This window comes from Acinonyx jubatus, chromosome D3 (assembly GCF_027475565.1).
Source record: "Acinonyx jubatus isolate Ajub_Pintada_27869175 chromosome D3, VMU_Ajub_asm_v1.0, whole genome shotgun sequence".
NCBI lineage: Eukaryota > Metazoa > Chordata > Mammalia > Carnivora > Felidae > Acinonyx > Acinonyx jubatus.
The window spans coordinates 84,456,290-84,475,223 of record NC_069392.1 but is presented as its reverse complement, the minus strand read 5'-3'; the positions used below and the strand labels follow the sequence as shown (position 1 = coordinate 84,475,223).

The 18,934-nt window shown below is 41.7% G+C and overlaps 1 protein-coding gene across 5 annotated transcripts in view; it reads left to right on the top strand.

The window, feature by feature from the left end:
- CD226 (CD226 molecule) overlaps nt 1-18,934 on the top strand; it is a 110,248-nt gene that overhangs the window by 8,351 nt on the left and 82,963 nt on the right. For 2 of the 5 annotated variants that reach the window (XM_053205992.1, XM_053205994.1), the window contains exons 2-3: nt 13,175-13,380; nt 13,845-14,031. In XM_053205992.1, coding sequence (XP_053061967.1) covers nt 13,986-14,031 — 46 coding nt within the window. In that variant the 5' untranslated portion in view covers nt 13,175-13,380; nt 13,845-13,985. Of the gene's footprint in view, nt 1-13,174; nt 13,381-13,844; nt 14,032-14,059; nt 16,188-18,934 lie in introns of those variants that run through there. The other 3 variants (XM_053205998.1, XM_053205997.1, XM_053205995.1) reach the window with 2 other exon arrangements.

The following is an 18,934-nucleotide window of genomic DNA, read 5'->3' as shown; positions in this document are numbered from 1 at the left end:
ATTCAGTTGAAGGCCAGTTTCATTTCAGTCTCCTGAGTAGCACAGGAGAAAAACATTATTTAATGTAAAGCTTGAAAACAAACTGAGAAATAGTTTGGTAGAAGAAGAAAGATGGAAATTGTATGCTTCTAAAAAAAAAAAGGTTCCCACTGCCAACATGTTTTTAATTGAAAAAATAAAAAATAAAAAGCCTGCTGTCATAATTGAAAAAGAACCTCTCAGATTCCATTGTTCTTGGAGCATACCTGGAATCCTGAGCACCATTGCCTCAAATGTCAATAAAAAAAATTGCCGCGCACTAGGCCGCTGTGCATTTTCGCAGGCTTAGGTGTTTATCAGTGCAACACACATTCATGAGACACTTACTGTGTTCTGGGCCTGGGCCATCCAGGTGTGAAACACGGAGCTCCCGGTGAAGCAGCTCACAGCCCTCAGGGCACAGACACAGACACACAGGAATTGCCAGTTGATACGGCAAATAGAACAGCTGTGGGCTCTGAGGATCCAGTGGAAGAAGTGCTGAACTTGACCTGGCTCTAGACCTCTAATGCTGAAAATGGCACTTACTGGGTAGTTAACGTTGACTCCATCAGGGATCTTAAAGCTAGCTCAGCTCACCTTTGCATTTGGGTTATTTCTGACATTAGAAAGTAGTACTATTTGAACTTATATTCAGACAAAGCCACAGGAGATAGAAAAGTACCTAAATCTCAAAGAGGAGGAGCAGACAAGAAAGAGGTTTGGCCTGGATGGACTTGGGACTTGGAATTTTGTGGATTTGAACCCCAGGACCCTCTAGAGTAGGAGAAAGTGGGCCTTCCCTCACACAACACACACACACACACACACACACACACACACACACATCATGTGAATATATACATATACATACACATACACGTATACGTATACACATACGTATATGTATACATATACGAGTTTAGAGAAGATGCCTAGAGACAGAAGGATTGACACCAAGCCACATACACCTTCAAACGGATCACTTAGCACCGTTCAGGCTCCACCATGCTTGGACTCTGATGCCCTGTGCTGGACCAGGCCATGCTCTTGTGCACAATCTCTGCCACGTGACTCAGGCTCCAGGGCCACACGCAGATGCCCTTACCTGGACCCCATCATCTTGCCCTGGGCCATGACACCCACCCCAGATTGAATGTCCACTGGCTCCCACAAGTAGGCTATTTCCGATTATGCAGGGATCCTTGAACTCGTTTTACCGTTGGGGGCCATTCTATCACAACCTCACTCTCTGAGAAGTTTGAGTCGTGTGTTATCATTCTATGGCCCCAGTGAAAGCTAAAGGTCTGTCTCCCCTCTGAGTAGAGCTGGTAAGAGCACAGATCAAGTTAATGTGACTATTGAATTAAACAGAAAATGGCTATCCATTTCTATTCCATATTCAGAGAACTGTAGATCTCAAGTACTCAGACAACAGTCACTAATTTCCTTCCTTCTGCTTGATTTATTGGGTGAGACATTTCATATATTTGAATTTGGTATGTGTATGTGTGTGTGTTTCATGGAGACTTCATATGTTCTAGCATTTTAGGATGGCTAAATGTTTATTCTTCAGTCTCGGATCTTTTTTTTTTTTTTTAGCATATCTTGTTGGTACTTTATAGAGAAGAATGAAGAATAAATATTTCTCACCTGGATACCATTCTAGAATGACAGAAAACATTTGTGGCAAGGGTTTCACTTTTACTTCCACTCACTGAGGAGCTACTTCTCATTTCTGAGAATTTGAACCCACCTTAAGATCTGTCTTCTGAACTTTCAAGGACCCTTTAGAATTTGGGGTTTGCATTTTGATTTGGTGTTATATCTGGTTTAGTTTTGGCATAAACATTCTTCAGTCCTTTTTCCTCTGTGTACTTTCCCCAAGATGTCATATCACCTCCTCTGACTTCACTTATTACCTCTAGTGGGAAGACCCAGGTCAACTTGTAAACTGGGGCTCTCATTCCTACTGTTGCTTCCTGCCATCCATTTGCCTCCATCAAGGCCTGATTTCTCACATCCTTTTTATTTTTTTAAGCTTATTTATTTATTGATGGGGAAGGGGGGAGAGCAGGGAGAGAGAATCCCAAGCAGGATCTGAGCTGTCAGTGTGGATCCCAACATGGGGCTTGATCCCACACACCATGAGACCATGATCTGAGTGGAAATCAAGAGCCGGACATTTAACAGACTGAGCCACCCAGGCATCCCTCACATCCTTTTAAAGCTAAGTAGCTGCCTCTCCCAGATGCGTTATTCCTCCAGATTCCATGCCATCCTGTAACTGGTTTGCTAAAGTTGACAGCCTCAGTCACTGACAAATAGTCACAGCAGGATGTGCAGAAACCGCAGAGAATCGCTAAATGGAATTTACAGAGTTGTTAGGTCATCTTGCCCACAGATTATTTTACAGAAGTTATACAAACTGAAAAATAATGAACAGAAAAAAAGATGGAGTTGGAAAAGGAATAAAATATGCTTCTAGAAGTTCATGTTTGTCTCCTCTTCTAAAATGTTTCCACATCTTCAGGAGACAACAATTTTGTGCTCTCATATCCACCGACCTTGTCAAAATTGCCGCATCACTGAGTGTGTTTCGTAACAGCTAGCTCCCAGAACACTCTCCAGAATGGGCCCTTCTTCACTCTCTACGTCCACTTCTTCAAGGACCTCAGATCGTTAGATTCAGAAAGCTAACCTGACCTCATTCTGTGGGTCACTAAAGTAAAAGGTGCCTCAGTACCTGGTTATATAATCAAATATATAATGATGCTAAGTATTTCAAGCTCTCCAAAATGAGGACCAAACTGTATCCACCTAGCTCTCATAAAAATGGTGTAATCCCTTTTCTTTCGTTCAGTGATAATGCACGGAGGAAGGAATTCATGTCATCTCTAATGCCAGATTTGCGTAAACAGTGAGGCTGGATCATTTAAATTCAGCTTCTCTTCGACTGATCCACTGAACACAGATGAGTGTGTGAGATGAACATTTCAACCAGACTGAAACTCTGGCTGCCTTCGGTCAGTCTGCAGAGAATCTGTGGTAGGCTATGTGGGTACCACCATGATCCCTGCTCATCAGCAGAGGCTCCTCGCATCGCAGTGGTGGGACATGACTGCAGAACCACGTTGGAATGTTTTCAGGAGGACTCAAGAGCATGATGCTTCACAGGGAGGGTGCAGTGGTCCAGAAAAGAGGCTTTTCCACATTTGAGAAAGGATAAGGTGGCACTTGGTGAAAGACATTGTTCAAGAAAGGAATGATCAGCATTTTCCTTGTCATAATGATGTCAATACCGATGACCAATTTTTAAAAACTCATTATTATCATATGTTGGGAAGACGGGAGGAGGAAGTGAATATGGATGGACGTGTGTGAAGGAAAACAGCATCAGCTGTGGATTGCTGATCGAGTATTTTGTGAACAATGTAAAGTCACATTCCCCAGGAGTGTCAGAGGAGGGTCATAAAGATTGATGAGAAAATGCTTTAGCATTTCAAAACAACTCGAGCAGTTGTCATTTTGTTTGCCTCTGAGTTTGAATAATTTTTTTTTTCCTTCACGTGTACAAGACAGACAGCACGCTGTAGAAAGGTAAGAGATAATGTTCGAAATAGGTGAATCCAGAAGTAACAGAATAGGTGTATTATTTAGGAATATGGCTTAAGAAAAACAGCCAGAAGATTTGAGAATGATTGTTTCTGGGGACCAGCAAAGCTAGGGGAGGAGGCACAGGGTAGAGGAAGTTTCTGAAATGCCTTTCTGGCCGTAGTGTATAATTACGGGAAAAGGTTTAGAGATGCGTTCCATCATCCACAAAGGTGCTTGCCCATGTATGTCCCGTGGGTGGCTTTATGTCCCGTGGGTGGGCGGGAGGTGCTGAGAGCCCTTCCAGGGGCGAGAAGCACAGCCTCCAGTGCAGCAGGGAGGCCACAGACACCGTGGTGACCGGGGTGGGGGGGGGGGGGCCTGCAGGCACAGGTGTTAACAGGGCCTGGCTGTGGGAGTTTAACTTGTGTCAGGAGACAGGGCTGTGTCCGTGAAGTGGGCCTTTGCCCTGGATGGGGTGCTGGGGACTTCGTGACAGGAGGAGGAATGGTGGAGAGAAGCTGAGTTGGTGCAGAAGCCGCAGCCGCTTGTGTTACCTGGAAGAAGCGTTTGGCGATTGTTGTGGTTTGTGCAGACACTCGGTTTCGTCTGCGCCTGGAGAGGACTCCAGCGTGGCCTTGTATGTCTGTGTCCCAGGCTGCTCTCAGCAGTTTCTTGAGGAGCCCTGGTTTCTTTATAGGGAACGAGATCTAGAAACAAGTCGTGGGGGTGGATAGGTTTATGCACAGCTGTTGGCCTGTCACTGCCTCCAGACCCTTTCAGTGGACAGAGCCAGGGAACATTTTTATTTTATTTTATTTTATTTTATTTTATTTTATTTTATTTTATTTTATTTTATTTTATTTTATTTTATTTTACTTTATTTTATTTTACTTTATTTTATTTTATTTTATATTTTTTCATTTCATTTCATTTATTTTACTGTACCTTTTTACTTTTTATTTAAATTTTAGTTAACATACAGTGCAATATTGGTTTCAAGAGTAGAATTCAGTGATTCATCCCTTACATACAACACCCAGTGCTCATCACAACACCTGTCCTCCTTTTTGAAAAAAAAAAAGTTTATTTATTTATTTATTTGGAGAGAGAAAGAGAGAGAGTGTGAGAGTGGGGGAAAGGCAGAGAGAGGGAGAGAATCCCAAGCAGGCTCTGAGCTGTCAGCACAGAGCCTGATCCCGGGCTCAAACTCACAAGTCGTGAGATCATGACCTGAGCCATAACCCAGTCTGAAGCTTAACTGACTGAGCCACCCAGGTGCTCCATAAGTGCCCTCCTTAATCCCCATCACTCATCTTGCCCACCCCCCCTCCCACCTCCCTCCATCAACCCTCAGATTGTTCTCTATTGTTAAAGGTCTCTTGTGGTTTGTTTCCCTCTCTCATCCCCCCCCCATATGTTGATCTGTTTTGTTTCTTAAATTTTACATATGAGTGAAATCGTATGGTGTTTGTCTTTCTCTGATTGACTTATTTTGCTTAGCATAATACATTCTAGCTACATCCACGTCATAGCAATGGTAAGATTTCATTCTTTTTGATGGCTGAGTAATGTTCCTGTGTGTGTGTGTGTGTGTGTGTGTGTGTGTGTGTGTGTGTGTGTATACACCTTCTTTATCCATTCATCAGTCAGTGGACATTTGGGCTCTCTCCATAGTTTGGCTATTGTTGATAATGTTGATTATGCTGCTGTAAACATCGGGTTGCATGTACCCTTTTGAATCTATATTTTTGTATCCTTTGGGTAAATACCTAGTAGTGCAACTGCTGGATTTTAGGGTGGTTCTATTTTTAGTTTTTGGAGGAAACTCCATACTATTCTCCAGAGTGGCTGCACCAGTTTGCATTTAGGGAACATATATTTTAAGTTCATGAGTTTACACTGATAACTTTACTATTAGCTTAGGAACACAGAGTTCTTCTCCTTTCCCCATTCCTGATTTGTATTTCTCTTCCTCATCGTGAGAACCCTGGTTCCCTACAACATCAGAGTAAATATATCTACTTACTTCCTCTGTCTTACAACTTGAACAAAGTTTCAGAATAATGTGAGTGCCATTACCAACAATAAATTGATCCTACTTTACTATGAAGTTCGATTTTTTTTTTTTTGCAATTATTTTGGGGTTTATAATAATAGCCCTAGTACCAAAGTTTACAGTCAGGTTATATATTTAATGTACACTTAGGTTAATTTTTTTGTTTGTAGTAGTTTTTGATATTTTTCATCCTTTTAATTTTTTCCTTTGAATATGTAAAAATACACACAACTCAAAAGTCAAAGTCAAAGAAGTAGGTAGACTCAAAGAAGTCTCCTTCCTCTCCATACACCCCCACCCACTTTCTTACCAACTCCACATATACATATTGTCATTGGTTTACAATTTATCTCTCCTATTTCTGCAAAAAAGGAAATATATATACATATATATTTTATATACATACATATGTATATTTAAATTATCCCTTCTCTCTTAACAGAAAGGGCAGTATGTTGTACATACTCTTTTATACTTTTTTCATTTAAAATACATCCTGGGAGTGACTGGGTGGCTTAATCAGTTAAGTGTCTGACTCTTGATTTCTGTTCAGGTCATGATCTCATGGTTTGTGAGTTCACACCCCACGTTAAGCTCTGCACTGACAGTGCAGACCCTGATTGGGGTTCTCTCTCTCTGCCTCTCATGCTCTCTCTCTCTCTCTCTCTCTCTCAATAAATAAACTTTAAAATAAAATAATAAAATAAAATATGTCCTGGAAGTCACCATATGAGTTCAGAGGGATATTCCTCATTCTTTTTAGTACTCCGTTATATGGATGTATGGATGTACCATAGTGTATTCACTCAGTGTCTCATGGATAAGTACTAAGTTAATTGCAATGTTTTGCTGTTGCAAATAATGCCACCACTATTACAAATCTGTTCCTATGTTGATTTGTACTTGTAGAGGTATATGTTCAGAGTAGATTTCTAGAAGTATAATTACTGGGTCAAAGGGTAAATGCATATGTAGTTAGCTCCTTCCAAATTCCTTTGTTGGGGCATTGCCTTACCCTTCCCCCTATGGCATCCACCCTGGGAGTGTAGGGGAGGCCTATCTCCCCATCAGTGCTGTAGGAGGGGCTGCTAGGCTGTGGTCTATCTTGTCCCAGCCTCCCTGAGTTCTTCTGCAGCTGCAAGACTGTTCCTACACCTCCATCCTCTGTGTCTGTCCTCATCAGGAAGGAAATAAGTAGGAGTTCACAAGACTAGAGGGGTTGCCCATTTTAATGTTAAAAGAGAATCATTTGGAGAACAGCTTGAAATGCTCTGCCTTGAATGTGACTGGAATGTGTACTCTGGGAACCCATAAAGATCTATTATAGACAAATTGTGAAGGGCCTCTATGCCGTTTGCAAAACACAAACTCAGATAAGAGTGTCTGCTCTGTGTGGGACCTATAGTCAGAGTCACATGGTCTAAATGAACTGCTTTGAATTATACACATCGTTATCTCCCTGAAATTGACTTTAGCAATGACTTTATCTTGCTAAGAGTCAAGTACATTCACATATATTTAATGCTCACCTACCTTCATTCAGAACCTGATCAGGTCAATCAGTACTTATTGAAGAGTTTGTATTTTCATGGATCATGCTACAGAGTAGGCTGTACAAGATTTGGCGTGGGCACTTATCAATCCATACGATAAATAATTATCCACTTCCTTTTTCATTGAAAACTTTCTTGTCTGATTGTAAAAATAACACATTTTTCTATGAAATGTGTAAAATAAAGAGATTCATGAATATAAACGTAAAGATTGCCTTTTAGGGCCAACCCAGATGTAATCACCATCTTGGTATCATTTTGATTTGCTTAATCCCCCAACAAAGTAATTCTCTAGAGGCAGGAAAAATGTCAGATTCATTTTTTTTTTAATGTTTACTTACTTTTGAGAGAGACGGAGTGTGCGTGGGGGAGGGGCAGAGAGAGAGGGAGACACGGAATCTGAAGCAGACTTCAGATTTGTGCTGAGCTGTCAGCACAAAGCCTGACACGGGGCTCAAACCCACGAACCCACAAACTGTGAGAGTATGACCTGAGCTTAAGTTGGCTGCTTAACTGACTGAGCCACCCAGGTGCCCCCAGATTCATTTTTTAAAAATGTATCTTTTATCAAATGAAAGCATACTTGTTATAGAGAAAAAAGAAAATACCACTCGTGTTCTTCCACCTAAAGACAATTTGGTGTGCTTCTTCCCAGTCTTTCTATGAATATATTTAAACTTTTATGTTGTAATCCACCGTTGATACTGTTTTAGTGACTGCATAATATTTCAAGTGTGTATGTAATAAATAAGTACTTGTGCAATGAATTGATAAATGACACTCTCAAAATCTAAAACTTAAATTTCTTTAATGTTTGTTTATTTTTGAGAGATAAAGAGTGTGAGTGGGGGAGGGAAAGAGAGAGAGGGAGACAGAGGATCCGAAGAAGGCTCCACGCTGACAGCACAGAATCTAAGGTAGGGTTCAAATTCATACACCATGAGATCATGACCTGAGCTGAAGTCTGATGTTTAACCGGCTGAGCCACCCATGTGCCCCCCAAATCTAAAACTTTAAATTCCGAACAGATAAAGTATTACAAGCTAACACCTCATCTCATTGGTTGTGCATGGTACATTTTGTTAACAAATATCCCTAACATAAAGAGCAGTGTTGTAAGAGGTGTCAAAGGGGAGTAGGAAAACTCCTGAAGTAGAAAAGTAGCATCAATGGTAATGCTAACACAGTAGGAGAAGAAAGAATTCTTAGAGTACAAGGAGCAAATCCATAGAGGAGATTATTTCTAGAATACTTTCTTTAATGGGGTCAAAAATGAATCAGAGTAGTTTTATATTTGCATTTCCCCAAAATTGCTCACGTGAAGGAAGGAGCAAACAAATGCTTAAGCGTGTTGTTCTCTACCCTAAAAACCAGAATTTTGGAATAATATTCCATTACATGCTTTAAAACAATTTTTTTTAACGTTTATTTACTTTTGAGACAGAGAGAGACAGAGCATGAACAGGGGAGGGTCAGAGAGAGAGGGAGACACAGAATCCGAAACGGACTCCAGGCTCTGAGCTGTCACCACAGAACCCGACGCGGGGCTCGAACTCACGGACCGTGAGATCATGACCTGAGCCGAAGTCAGATGTTTAACCGACTGAGCCACCCAGGCGCCCCGTTACATGCTTTTTAAATTTGGTTCAGGAAGCAGGACTCCCCCAGCATGTAACAAGTGTAACTTTGCCAAGCATAGCATATCTGTAGAATGAGATTGGGTAAGACTGAAGTCAGACCTCAGACCCTGGCCAGTGAGGGGAGAAGACCAGACCCTGACCGCTGTTCTACAGCTGGGATGGCGTTTGCTTCACATGATCTAATCAGGCATCACCTAACCTCCTGGATGCAGCCTAGGCAATTTTCCAGCTTTTCTTAAGGTTGTGGAGAAGAGGGTATGGCAATGTTTAGTAAATGCTTTGCTACTTTATATCATAGTCTCTTTTCTGTGGCAGAATAACAGGCGTTGCAGGAATTAGAACTCTCAAAAGCCCTAGTTAAATACCCCTCTCAATGGCGACTGAAAGGTGAGCGAGGCCCCCGTTCTGACTCTTGGCAGGCAGGAGATGCCTGGCAGCAGAGAATCAAAGAACTGTGAAAGTTACGGTATGTTACCGCCTTCTCTTTTTTGTTTTAATTGAAATTTTTGTTGAGAAATTGTAGATTCAAATGCAGTTGTAAGAAATTATACAGAGGGGCGCCTGGGTGGCTCAGTGGATTAAGCGTCCGACTCTTGGTTTCAGCTCAGGTCATGATCTCAGGGGTTGGTGAGTTCAGCCCCACATTGGGCTGTGCCCTGACAGCACAGAGCCTGCTTGGGATATTCTCTCTGTCTCAAAATAAATAAATAAATTTTCAACAAAAAAATAGTACAGAGAAATTTCATATATTCTTTACCCAGTTTCCCCCCATGGTAACATCTTACACCATATAGTACAGTAACACAACCAGGATATTGACATTGGTATAATTTACTACATCATTCAGGTTTTCCCAGTTTTACTGGTACTCATTTGTGTGGGGAGTGCACATGTGTATCGTTCTATTGTACTAAGCTGTATAAGATGCGTAAGTATATATTAATGCAAGAATATTGCATTAGGTTCTACACAACTTTATCATCTATGTGGGTTTTCATATCTACCATGACAGTCAACATACTACACAGTTCGACGTGATGAGGAACCTTCCCATTGCCTGTTACAACTTACAGAGCCACTTTCTCCCACATTGCTTCCTATTTTTAACCCCTGGCAACCTCTAACCTATTTTAAAGTTTCTGAATTTCTTATATTTTGTCATTTCAAGAATGTTATATAAATGGAATATGTTCATTATGTAACTTTTGGGATTGTATATTTTTTTTTACTCAGAATGATTTCCTGAAAATTCACCCCAATTTTTTTTTTTAATGTTTATTTCTGAGACAGAGCATGAGTGAGGGAGAGGCAGAGAGAGAAAGAGGGAGACACAGAATCCAAAGCAGGCTCCAGGCTCTGAACTGTCAGCACAGACCCCAATGCAGGGCTCAAACTCATCAACCGCGAGATCGTGACCCGAGCCAAAGTCGGACGCTCAACCAACTGAGCCACCCAGGCGCCCTTTCACCCAAGTTTTAAAGTGTCATTTATATAGTTTGATCCTTTTTATTGCTGAGTAATGTTCCATGACAGGGATGTATCAGCTACCTAGGTCTCTTATTTTATTTGGACTGATCATAAATGATATGATGTTCTAAATTTTGGGTTCCCTATTTTATTGTTAGCATATGGAAGTGCTGTTAGTTTTAAAGTGTTGGTCTTATTTATTGCAAGCTTGCTGAACTCACTTATTCTAGGAAAATTGGTAGGTTTTGGGGGGTTTGCTACATAGACAATCATGTCATCTGCAGTTAGCAATAGTTTTATTTCTTCCTTTCTAATCTCTATGCCTCTGATTTTTTTCTCTTACCATATTGCAGTGGTTAGAACATCTAGTATTATGCTGTCTAGCAGCATGGGGAGCAGACTTCCTCAGATTTTCCCCAAGTTTAGGGGAAAACATTCAGTTCTTCTAGCTACAGGTTTTTGCAGATGATCTTTATTACTGAGGTAATTTCCCTTTATTCCTTCTTTTTTAATTTTTTAATGTTTATTTACTTTTGAGAGAGAGAGAGAGAGAGCAGGGGAGAGTTAGAGAGAGAGGGAGACACAGAATCTGAAGCAGGCTCCAGGCTCTGAGTTGTCAGCAGAGAGCCTGATGCGGGGCTTGAACCCACAAACTGTGAGATCATGACGTGAGCCGAAGTTGGATGCTCAACCAACTGATCCACCGAGGTGCCCTATTTCCTTTTATTCCTAGCTTGCTAAGGACTTTTATTGTGAGTGGGTGTTAAATTTTGTCAAATGCTTTTTCTGTGTCAATCAATATGATCACATGATTTTCCTCCTTTAACTTGTTGATACATTGAGCTATATGGATTTGATTTTCAAATAAGAAGCAACTTTGGACAAGTAAGGGAGTAGACTATGGAAGACTTAGCCAAGTCTCATAAATGAAAGCCAGGGTGTTTAGATTTGAGTCTAGTGCATAGCATTTTCCAAAGTATGTTCTGTGACATATGGTAATAGAGGAGACATAGAAATGTAATTTCATGGTCCATACTGGTTTGAGAAACTAGGTTAAGCTAAATTTAATAGGCTTCTTTATTTTTGGACTTGTCAAAGCCTTTACTATGCTGCATTGAGTGATTTCTGTATTTCAAAAAGGGGAATAAAGTGTGTAAAGTTTCCCAATCCAGTTTATCCACAAAATCCACATTTTCTGTAATGTCTGTGATAATTGGAGGATGCACTTTGGGAAACATTGCCATAGGAAATAATTTTTCTAATGAAAGTTTCTGACCTGGGGAAGAAAGTCAGTATGCTGTGGTGGCTCTTACACATGGAATTTTAGGCAGGTTTCCTAGCAGCTGAAGGATCAGTTCATTATCTGTTGAGGGGGGAAATAATTGGAGTTCCACCTGGTTGGGGGGAGGGTTGGGGTGGACACTGAGATGTGGAGGTGAAGACCGTGGGCTCTATAGTCAAGGATCTTGGTTCAAATCCTGGTTTGCTCACCTAGAAGGAACAGGAACCATTGGACCAGTTACTTGCTCACTTTGTGCCCCAGTTTTCTCAAATACAATATGAGAATAGTAACAATTCCTATTGAGGATTTTAGAAAGGTTTAATGATGAAACATGTAAAGTGTTAGAGAAGTAGCAGGAACATCGTCACCATCCAATAGTTGTTACCTGTGATGTTTGTAGTTGGAGGATTAAGTGAGATGATCAGAAAAGCACCATTACTCACAAAGTTGTTGTTAGGAAGGTAGGCTCAAGGGCAGCTGTCAGGTGAGTTAGGGGCGGGTGAGTCCGTGGTCCAACGTTGGATGCTTTGAGGACCAGCATGGTGAGAATGCCAGTGGAGAGGTTGCCTTTAAAAATATTTTCTTGGACTGTTCATTATTTGGTGACTGAATATGAGGGGTTAAAAAAGAAGACTCAAAGGTGATATCAAGGCTGAGCCTTGGTGATAGGGAAGTGCATTCTGCTGCCGGTAATTAAGTATGTTTTAAATATTAATGGGTATGAGCACTGGGTGTTGTATGGAAACCAATTTGACAATAAATTTCATATTAAAAAAATAAATATTAATGGGTAAGCCAGATGATTTTGGCATTCTAGTTAAAAAATAATAGATATTTTAATATTTGTTTTAACACGTACAGGAAAATAAAGAGTTGCAGTCTGTTTATGCAAAAATCTGATATCTGATCAATGTTGTTAGGAGCGATCTGATTACACAGTTACACTACAAGGAGAATTATGTCCATGAAGCAACTTTGGACTTTGAGAACATCTCAGCTTTTTATTTAGGGCACGGAAGTGGTAGAATGGCTCCTCAGAGGAAATTAAGAGAGAGAAAGGCATGCTGGTGCACAAAATGAAGGAGAAAAACAATGCAAGAAGGAAGAATTGAAAAGGTCCTTAGAGAAATCAATAAGCATAACTTAAATAATGGAAGAATAGGAAAATGTGGTTGTAATAGCAGAGAGTTAAGCAAATGGGCAGCTTGGTAAAATGACTTAAAATAAGCCAAATGTATAAGATTTAACACACTGTACACATAATTATGGACTTGACTCTGAGTTAGAATATAGCCCAAATTTGTTTTCATTTTATTTCTCATTTTTTGGTATAGTGCCTTTGGATCCTAACCTTTGGGAACCAAAGATCCTAGAATACCATTACCAGAAGGTAGCAAGTCTAAAAACATTTGAACAGGAAATATTTTAATGAATTAATATTTTAGTTAGTAAATTAAATGTGTGTGTATGCATTTGTGTATTGCTTAGCTTTAATTTAAAATTTCCCTTGTTTCTATATCTGTTTTTTCATTCTTTCCCCCCAAATCATCTTTTCCATTAGCCCTCAGGATATCACAGCACTCAACACCATGAGTGAATTTTCTGAGATAATACTGTTTATTTTCTGTGCCAAATACTAAGGCTTGGAATAAACCAGAGTCACTGCTTTGGGGAAGAAAAAAGAAAATCAGTTAATTTGTATTTGGCTGTTGTGGTCAACAGAATAATGAGTCCTCAAAGATGTCCCTGTCCTAATCCCTGGAACCTGTGAGTATGTTTTGTTTTGTTTTGTTTTGTTTTGTTTTGTTTTGTTTTGTTTTGTTTTTTCATGGCAAAAGGGACTCGGCAGATATGATTAAAGTCAAGGACTCTGAGTTAGGGAGATTGTTCTGAATTGTACAGGTAGTCTCAGTACAATCCCAGGCTCCTTAAAGTGGAAGAGGAAGGCAGAGAGGTGAGTGGGAGGAGGTGAGACTAGGGAAGAGGTCAGAGGTGTGGTGTTGCTGCCTGTGAAGACGGAGCTGGGGCTCTGCTGGCCCATTCACGGCTGCCTCCGGCACAGACATGTCAGACTTCCAGACAGACTCTGGCAGGGAGGCTGCTTCACACCTCCCGCCTACAAAGCCCTCACACCTGCCCACCACTGCCGGAGGATAACAATAAACATAAATTTAGAGACAGTGCGACGTCAGTGGGTAGATATGAAATCCTACTTCTCTTTTGATTTCCAGATCTCGTGCAAGTGCCTTTCATTGGCAAAATTGAACTTGGAATCCCGTTGGCATGGGTCTGGTAGATGCAGTCCTGGTGTTCCAGCCCCTGAAAGAGAAGGGATAATATGGAAGAAGACTGTGGTGCTGCTTGACCAGGACATGAGCTGGCACATGTGGTCAACCACAGCATCCTGTCTCCTCCCAGGTCAGAATGAGAGCCCGGTGGGGAGGACACTCATAATATCAAGGTCCTGATGGCCATCTTGGCACTTTTCTTCCCTCTTTAAATTCTGAAAACAAACTTGCAGAGTAAGAGTTGATCTGATTACAGTTATGATTGTTGTTTGTTGAACACATGCTACATGCTAGGTGTTGCCCTCAGACCGGGGATACAGCTAGGCTGAATGAATACCCAGCTTTGCCTGAGACTGTTCTGGTCTTAGCACTGGAAGTCTGGTGTCCTGGGAAACTGCTTGGTCCTGGACAAACCAGGAGGGCTGGGCACCTTGGACACAACAGTTGAACCAGGTAGTCTTTGCGCTCAAGGAACTCACATGCAAGCTGGGAGGTCCAGAGACAGACACAAAGCTGAAAAAAAATAAACAAGAGGCACAATTTGACATACAGAGTGGCATCAATTTAGAAGGAATGTGAAATATTTATTTATATACTGGTTCATCTGCTCATTTTGAAAAAGGAGATGGCTTCTTCTTTATCTAGAGGATGAAAGAGAGGGCCACCCCAGGACATCATTTTGCTTCCAGAAGGATCACTGCTTACCTCCTTAGAGTGGGTATGCATAAAGCGGGGAGGTTCCCATTGCTCTGAGGTAAAAGAATGGAAGGACTGTCCATCTGGCTTACCTAGCCTGCCCTTCACAGAACCTGGTGGCCTCGGGGACAGGGTTTTCAACCTTCCAAAGAGGCCACATGGACCAGGAAGAAGTGGATGGCGACTCTAGCCCTGCCCCTTTGAGAGTCAGCAGGGTCAGAAGCTTTCTGATGGGTAGGGTAATCCTGATTGAGGGCTGAGTAGAAAAGACAACACAGCTTCCCAAGTGAGCTGACCAGGAGCGACGGTGGGCTAGACCCAGCCCCAGGACCTGGGAGCTCTTGCACTCGGTGGTCTTGGTCACTGCTGGGTCAATGGTAACCAGCTTGTCCAAGACTGAAGCGATCCGGGACATGAGACTTTAAACCCACAGCCAACTAGGGTGGCTTTCCGGATGAACATAGAGTTTATCATCCAAACTAAGACACTGGAAAGTGAAATGGAAAGCTATTGATAAGGTGTATGTTGGAGACATCCAGGGAGCCTGAGAGGTGCAGTCCCATCCACATTAGACTATATCTGTTCCTGGTTCCAATTCCAGAAACTGTGGTGTATTGTGTGGCCAAGGCAGGAGACCTTCCCTTATCCAGGACCCTGCTATGATGACGAACTAAGGGGACAATGATTGTGCTGAAAATGCTAACTAAACAGCTCAAATATAAGCTACATTACCCAACTACAGACAAAACCTTCCTCGGGGCACCAGCAATGCCGGGGACAGCTATCATGACAATAAGAAAAGTTAGAAATTTGCAACAGAAATATCCAGCAAGTATCTATTTTAATTTAGGCACATATATGTTTTGCGCTGTTTGGGAAAGTAAAAATTCCTTTAAATGAGTTTGGATGTAGCTGATACCAACAGTGCAAGAAGCCAAACAAGCTTTTCAACACTTTGTGTCTTGGAGGGGCCCCAGTTGGGCCCCGCTAAGGGTGGGGTGCACTTGGCCCTGTAACACGAGGTTGGTGTTTGTTTGCCTGTCTGGGTGTCCCACTGAGGCTCGGCAGTCTGTGCTGCCACCAACGTGCTTGTGACTGTGGGCCCCGCAGCTAGTCCGGGATGGATTGGGGTTTGAACGCAAGTCCTCTGCAAAGCCCATACTCTTTTGTTAATGGGGGTAATTCTCACGCTCTCTCACTAACCGTAATGCAGAGAGAACGCTATCAAATAGGAAATAGAGGAGAAAGGAATGGAGTCTGTCCGGATGGCTGGAGGGCAGAGATAGTAGATGCGTACAAGTCCTTGTCCATCCACGGAGCATGGCTGTCTGCTACTTCCTGGGGTCACTTAGAACGGATTCCCAAAGAGGAACTCGGTTGTTAGCAGGCTATAATGCTTGAGGTCAGGAGTCCTGAAAATGTTTGTGTAAGTATTTATTGCCTTGAAACCTTGAGACCGTCAGCAGAGGGAAGGATATAAATGGAGCAGGAAGATAGAGGACAGTAGACAAAGGAGCCCCGAGTTCAGCCCGCTGAGCCCCTGCTGGTGCTAAAACCAGCTGAGAAGCACGGTGCACGCTCTTACTCCAGGTACTGTTTTTCAGAATGACTCATTTATTGGCTTCTTTTTATGGGCATATGTGTGTTGAAAAAAGTTCTCTACTTAGGTTACCATAGGTATTTTACATGTCGGAATATAGATCTGGATAGCCATGGGAGAGCAGCAGTGTCCCTCCTATGGAGTCACCACAGTTCATTAATTGGACCAGTCTGCTGGAGATGGTAATATTGATGTTTCTCAACTTATATTAAGAAAAATAATGCTACAATAAACACTTATACATTTAAAAGCCAGATCTTTGCTAGATTGGCTGAATTTTTTCATCCTTAGGAAAAATATCTTGAGGAAGCTTGGCTGGGTCAGAGGATTTAACAAGTCAAATTTTTTATATACGCTGCTTAACTCTTGCCTATAGAAAATGCTTACCCATTTACACTGACCCAACAGCATCTGGCTATCAGTGTTTCCTCTCACTCTTGTTAACAACGGTCACGATCGTTCTCTTCATTTATGTTTGCACATGTGATGTGCAAAAATTAGTATGCCATTGTTTTACTGTTTGTTGATCATAACTGGTGAGATTAAATACTTTTTTACATTTTTCTGTTTGTATCTGCTCTTATGTGCATTGATGTTTAATGTCTATTGCCTGTTTTTCTACAGGTATTTGTGGGCTTTTCTTGGTCACTGATATTTAAGCACTTTACACTTAGAAAATATTACTGTTGTGTCTCATTAGTGTATAATGTTTACCATGTCGGAGTTGTAAATTTTTATGTAGAAAAAATTTCCCTGACTTTGGTATAAGATATATACACCTTAATATGTATGTATTTTAATGTATTTTATATGTATGTGTGTGATGTCCAACTCAAGAATCCATCTCTGTCCTCAGGCTTATAAAATATATCCTCTACTTTTTAGAATATTTTTCTTTCTTTTTCTTATTTATTTATTTATTTATTTATTTATTTATTTATTTATTTATTTTTGAGAGAGAGAGAGAGAGCGAACGCCAGTGCACAAGCCAGAGAGGTGCAGAGAGCGGGAAAGAGAATCCCAAGCAGGCTCCATTCTCTCAGTGCAGAACCGACATGGGGCTCAACTCAGGAACCACGAGATCATGACTGAAATCAAGAGTCAGTCACCTGACTGACCCACCCAGGCACCCCAGAATAGTTTTCTTATTCAAATTATTAATAGATTTGAAATGTATTCTGCTGTAACAGGTGAGCAAATTGATCAGGGTTCTTAGTTGTAACTTCCCCAAGGACTTTCTTCTAAGTTGAGAAGGAAGCAACTTACTGAAAGGGTATAGGACTCAGAGCAGGCCACAGAATGAATGGGGCAGGGGAGAAGCTTGCTGAGTGCCCCTGGGCTTACCACACTTCCTCCAGGGCCACCCACCAGACCTGGTGAGCACCTCCATCCCTGCAGCAGATGCTTGGGCTGGAGCCCTGTTCCCTGCTAGTGTGCACACCAGCACACCCGCTCCACTGTGTGCAGCTGGCTCTGGATTGGTGGGGCCCCGAGCCTGCAGACCTCGGGCCAGAATGGACCTCGTAGCCCTGGTGCTTTCTTGTTGCAACTCCCCAGGCTTCAGACTGAAATTCTTTTTATTTTTATTTTTATTTTTGAGAGAAAGAGAGAGAGAAATTGTATGCGCACATGCACACATGTGCACACAGATGCATGCGCACAAGCAGGGGAAGAACAAAGGAAGAGAGAGAGAGAAAGGGAGAATCCCAAGCAGGCTTCATGCACAGCCCCGAACGAGTAGGAAGAAACCATAGGGCTCGAACTCATGAACTGTGAGATCATGACCTGAGCAGAAATCAAGAGTCCCATGGTTAGCTGACTGAGCCACCCAGGTCCCCAAATTTGAGTTCTTAGGGTATAAATGTAGTTGGCAGAGCATAGGTCCTACACCCAGATGCAAGCGGTAGGCCTCTCAAGCGGGTGTATACAGGTTGTGCAGCCCAGGGAAGGACCAAAGTCTACAAGTAGCTGACTTCAGCTTTTCCCACTGGTAAGTCAGTTTCTCTAACACCATCTGGTAGACAATCCATTCTTTCTCTGATGAGCTGAAATGTCGTCGTTATCGTATGCTGAAAACCTGTACTTCTTTTTTTAACCTGCAATTAACTCCGGGTTTATAAGAAAGAGGCTGACAGCATGACTTACAGAGCAACCATTCACTCTCTGTTCATTGCTGAAAAATCTTTTGCCATGTGACCTAATTACACTTTACTTAATGCAACTTTAATTAATTATGAGAAAACATTTTTACACATACATGAAATATCTACACAATCCTCATCAACTAGAACACTGGGTGACATAGGAAATTAGATGTTAATGTTGAAAAGAAGGTAAAACATTCACAGGAGACAAAGCCAGTTTAAGGAAGAGTGTCTGTTATATTCTGTAATTATTTGAAGCATCCAAGAGAGTGAGGCTTCTTCTTTTCCATAAGTATGTACGGGCCTCTTCCTTTGCTTGGTAGTACTCTCGATATTCTTCCTGAATGAGGCTTCCTCTGGCTTCTTGGGCAAGCTGACTTTCTGCCACAGATATAATTACTTCTTTCACTAGCTCACTCTTTAGCAGGAGAGAATTCAGATGAAAAAGTTCTGTATTTGTGGTATGTATGATTTCCTGCTTTTTATTTCAAGCCTGGTTGTATTAGACTGGCAACGTGGTTTCTACAGATAGTCTTCCTGTAATGTGGCCAAATACAGGAACGTAAAAGATTCCCTCCTGTCCTGTAGAGGTA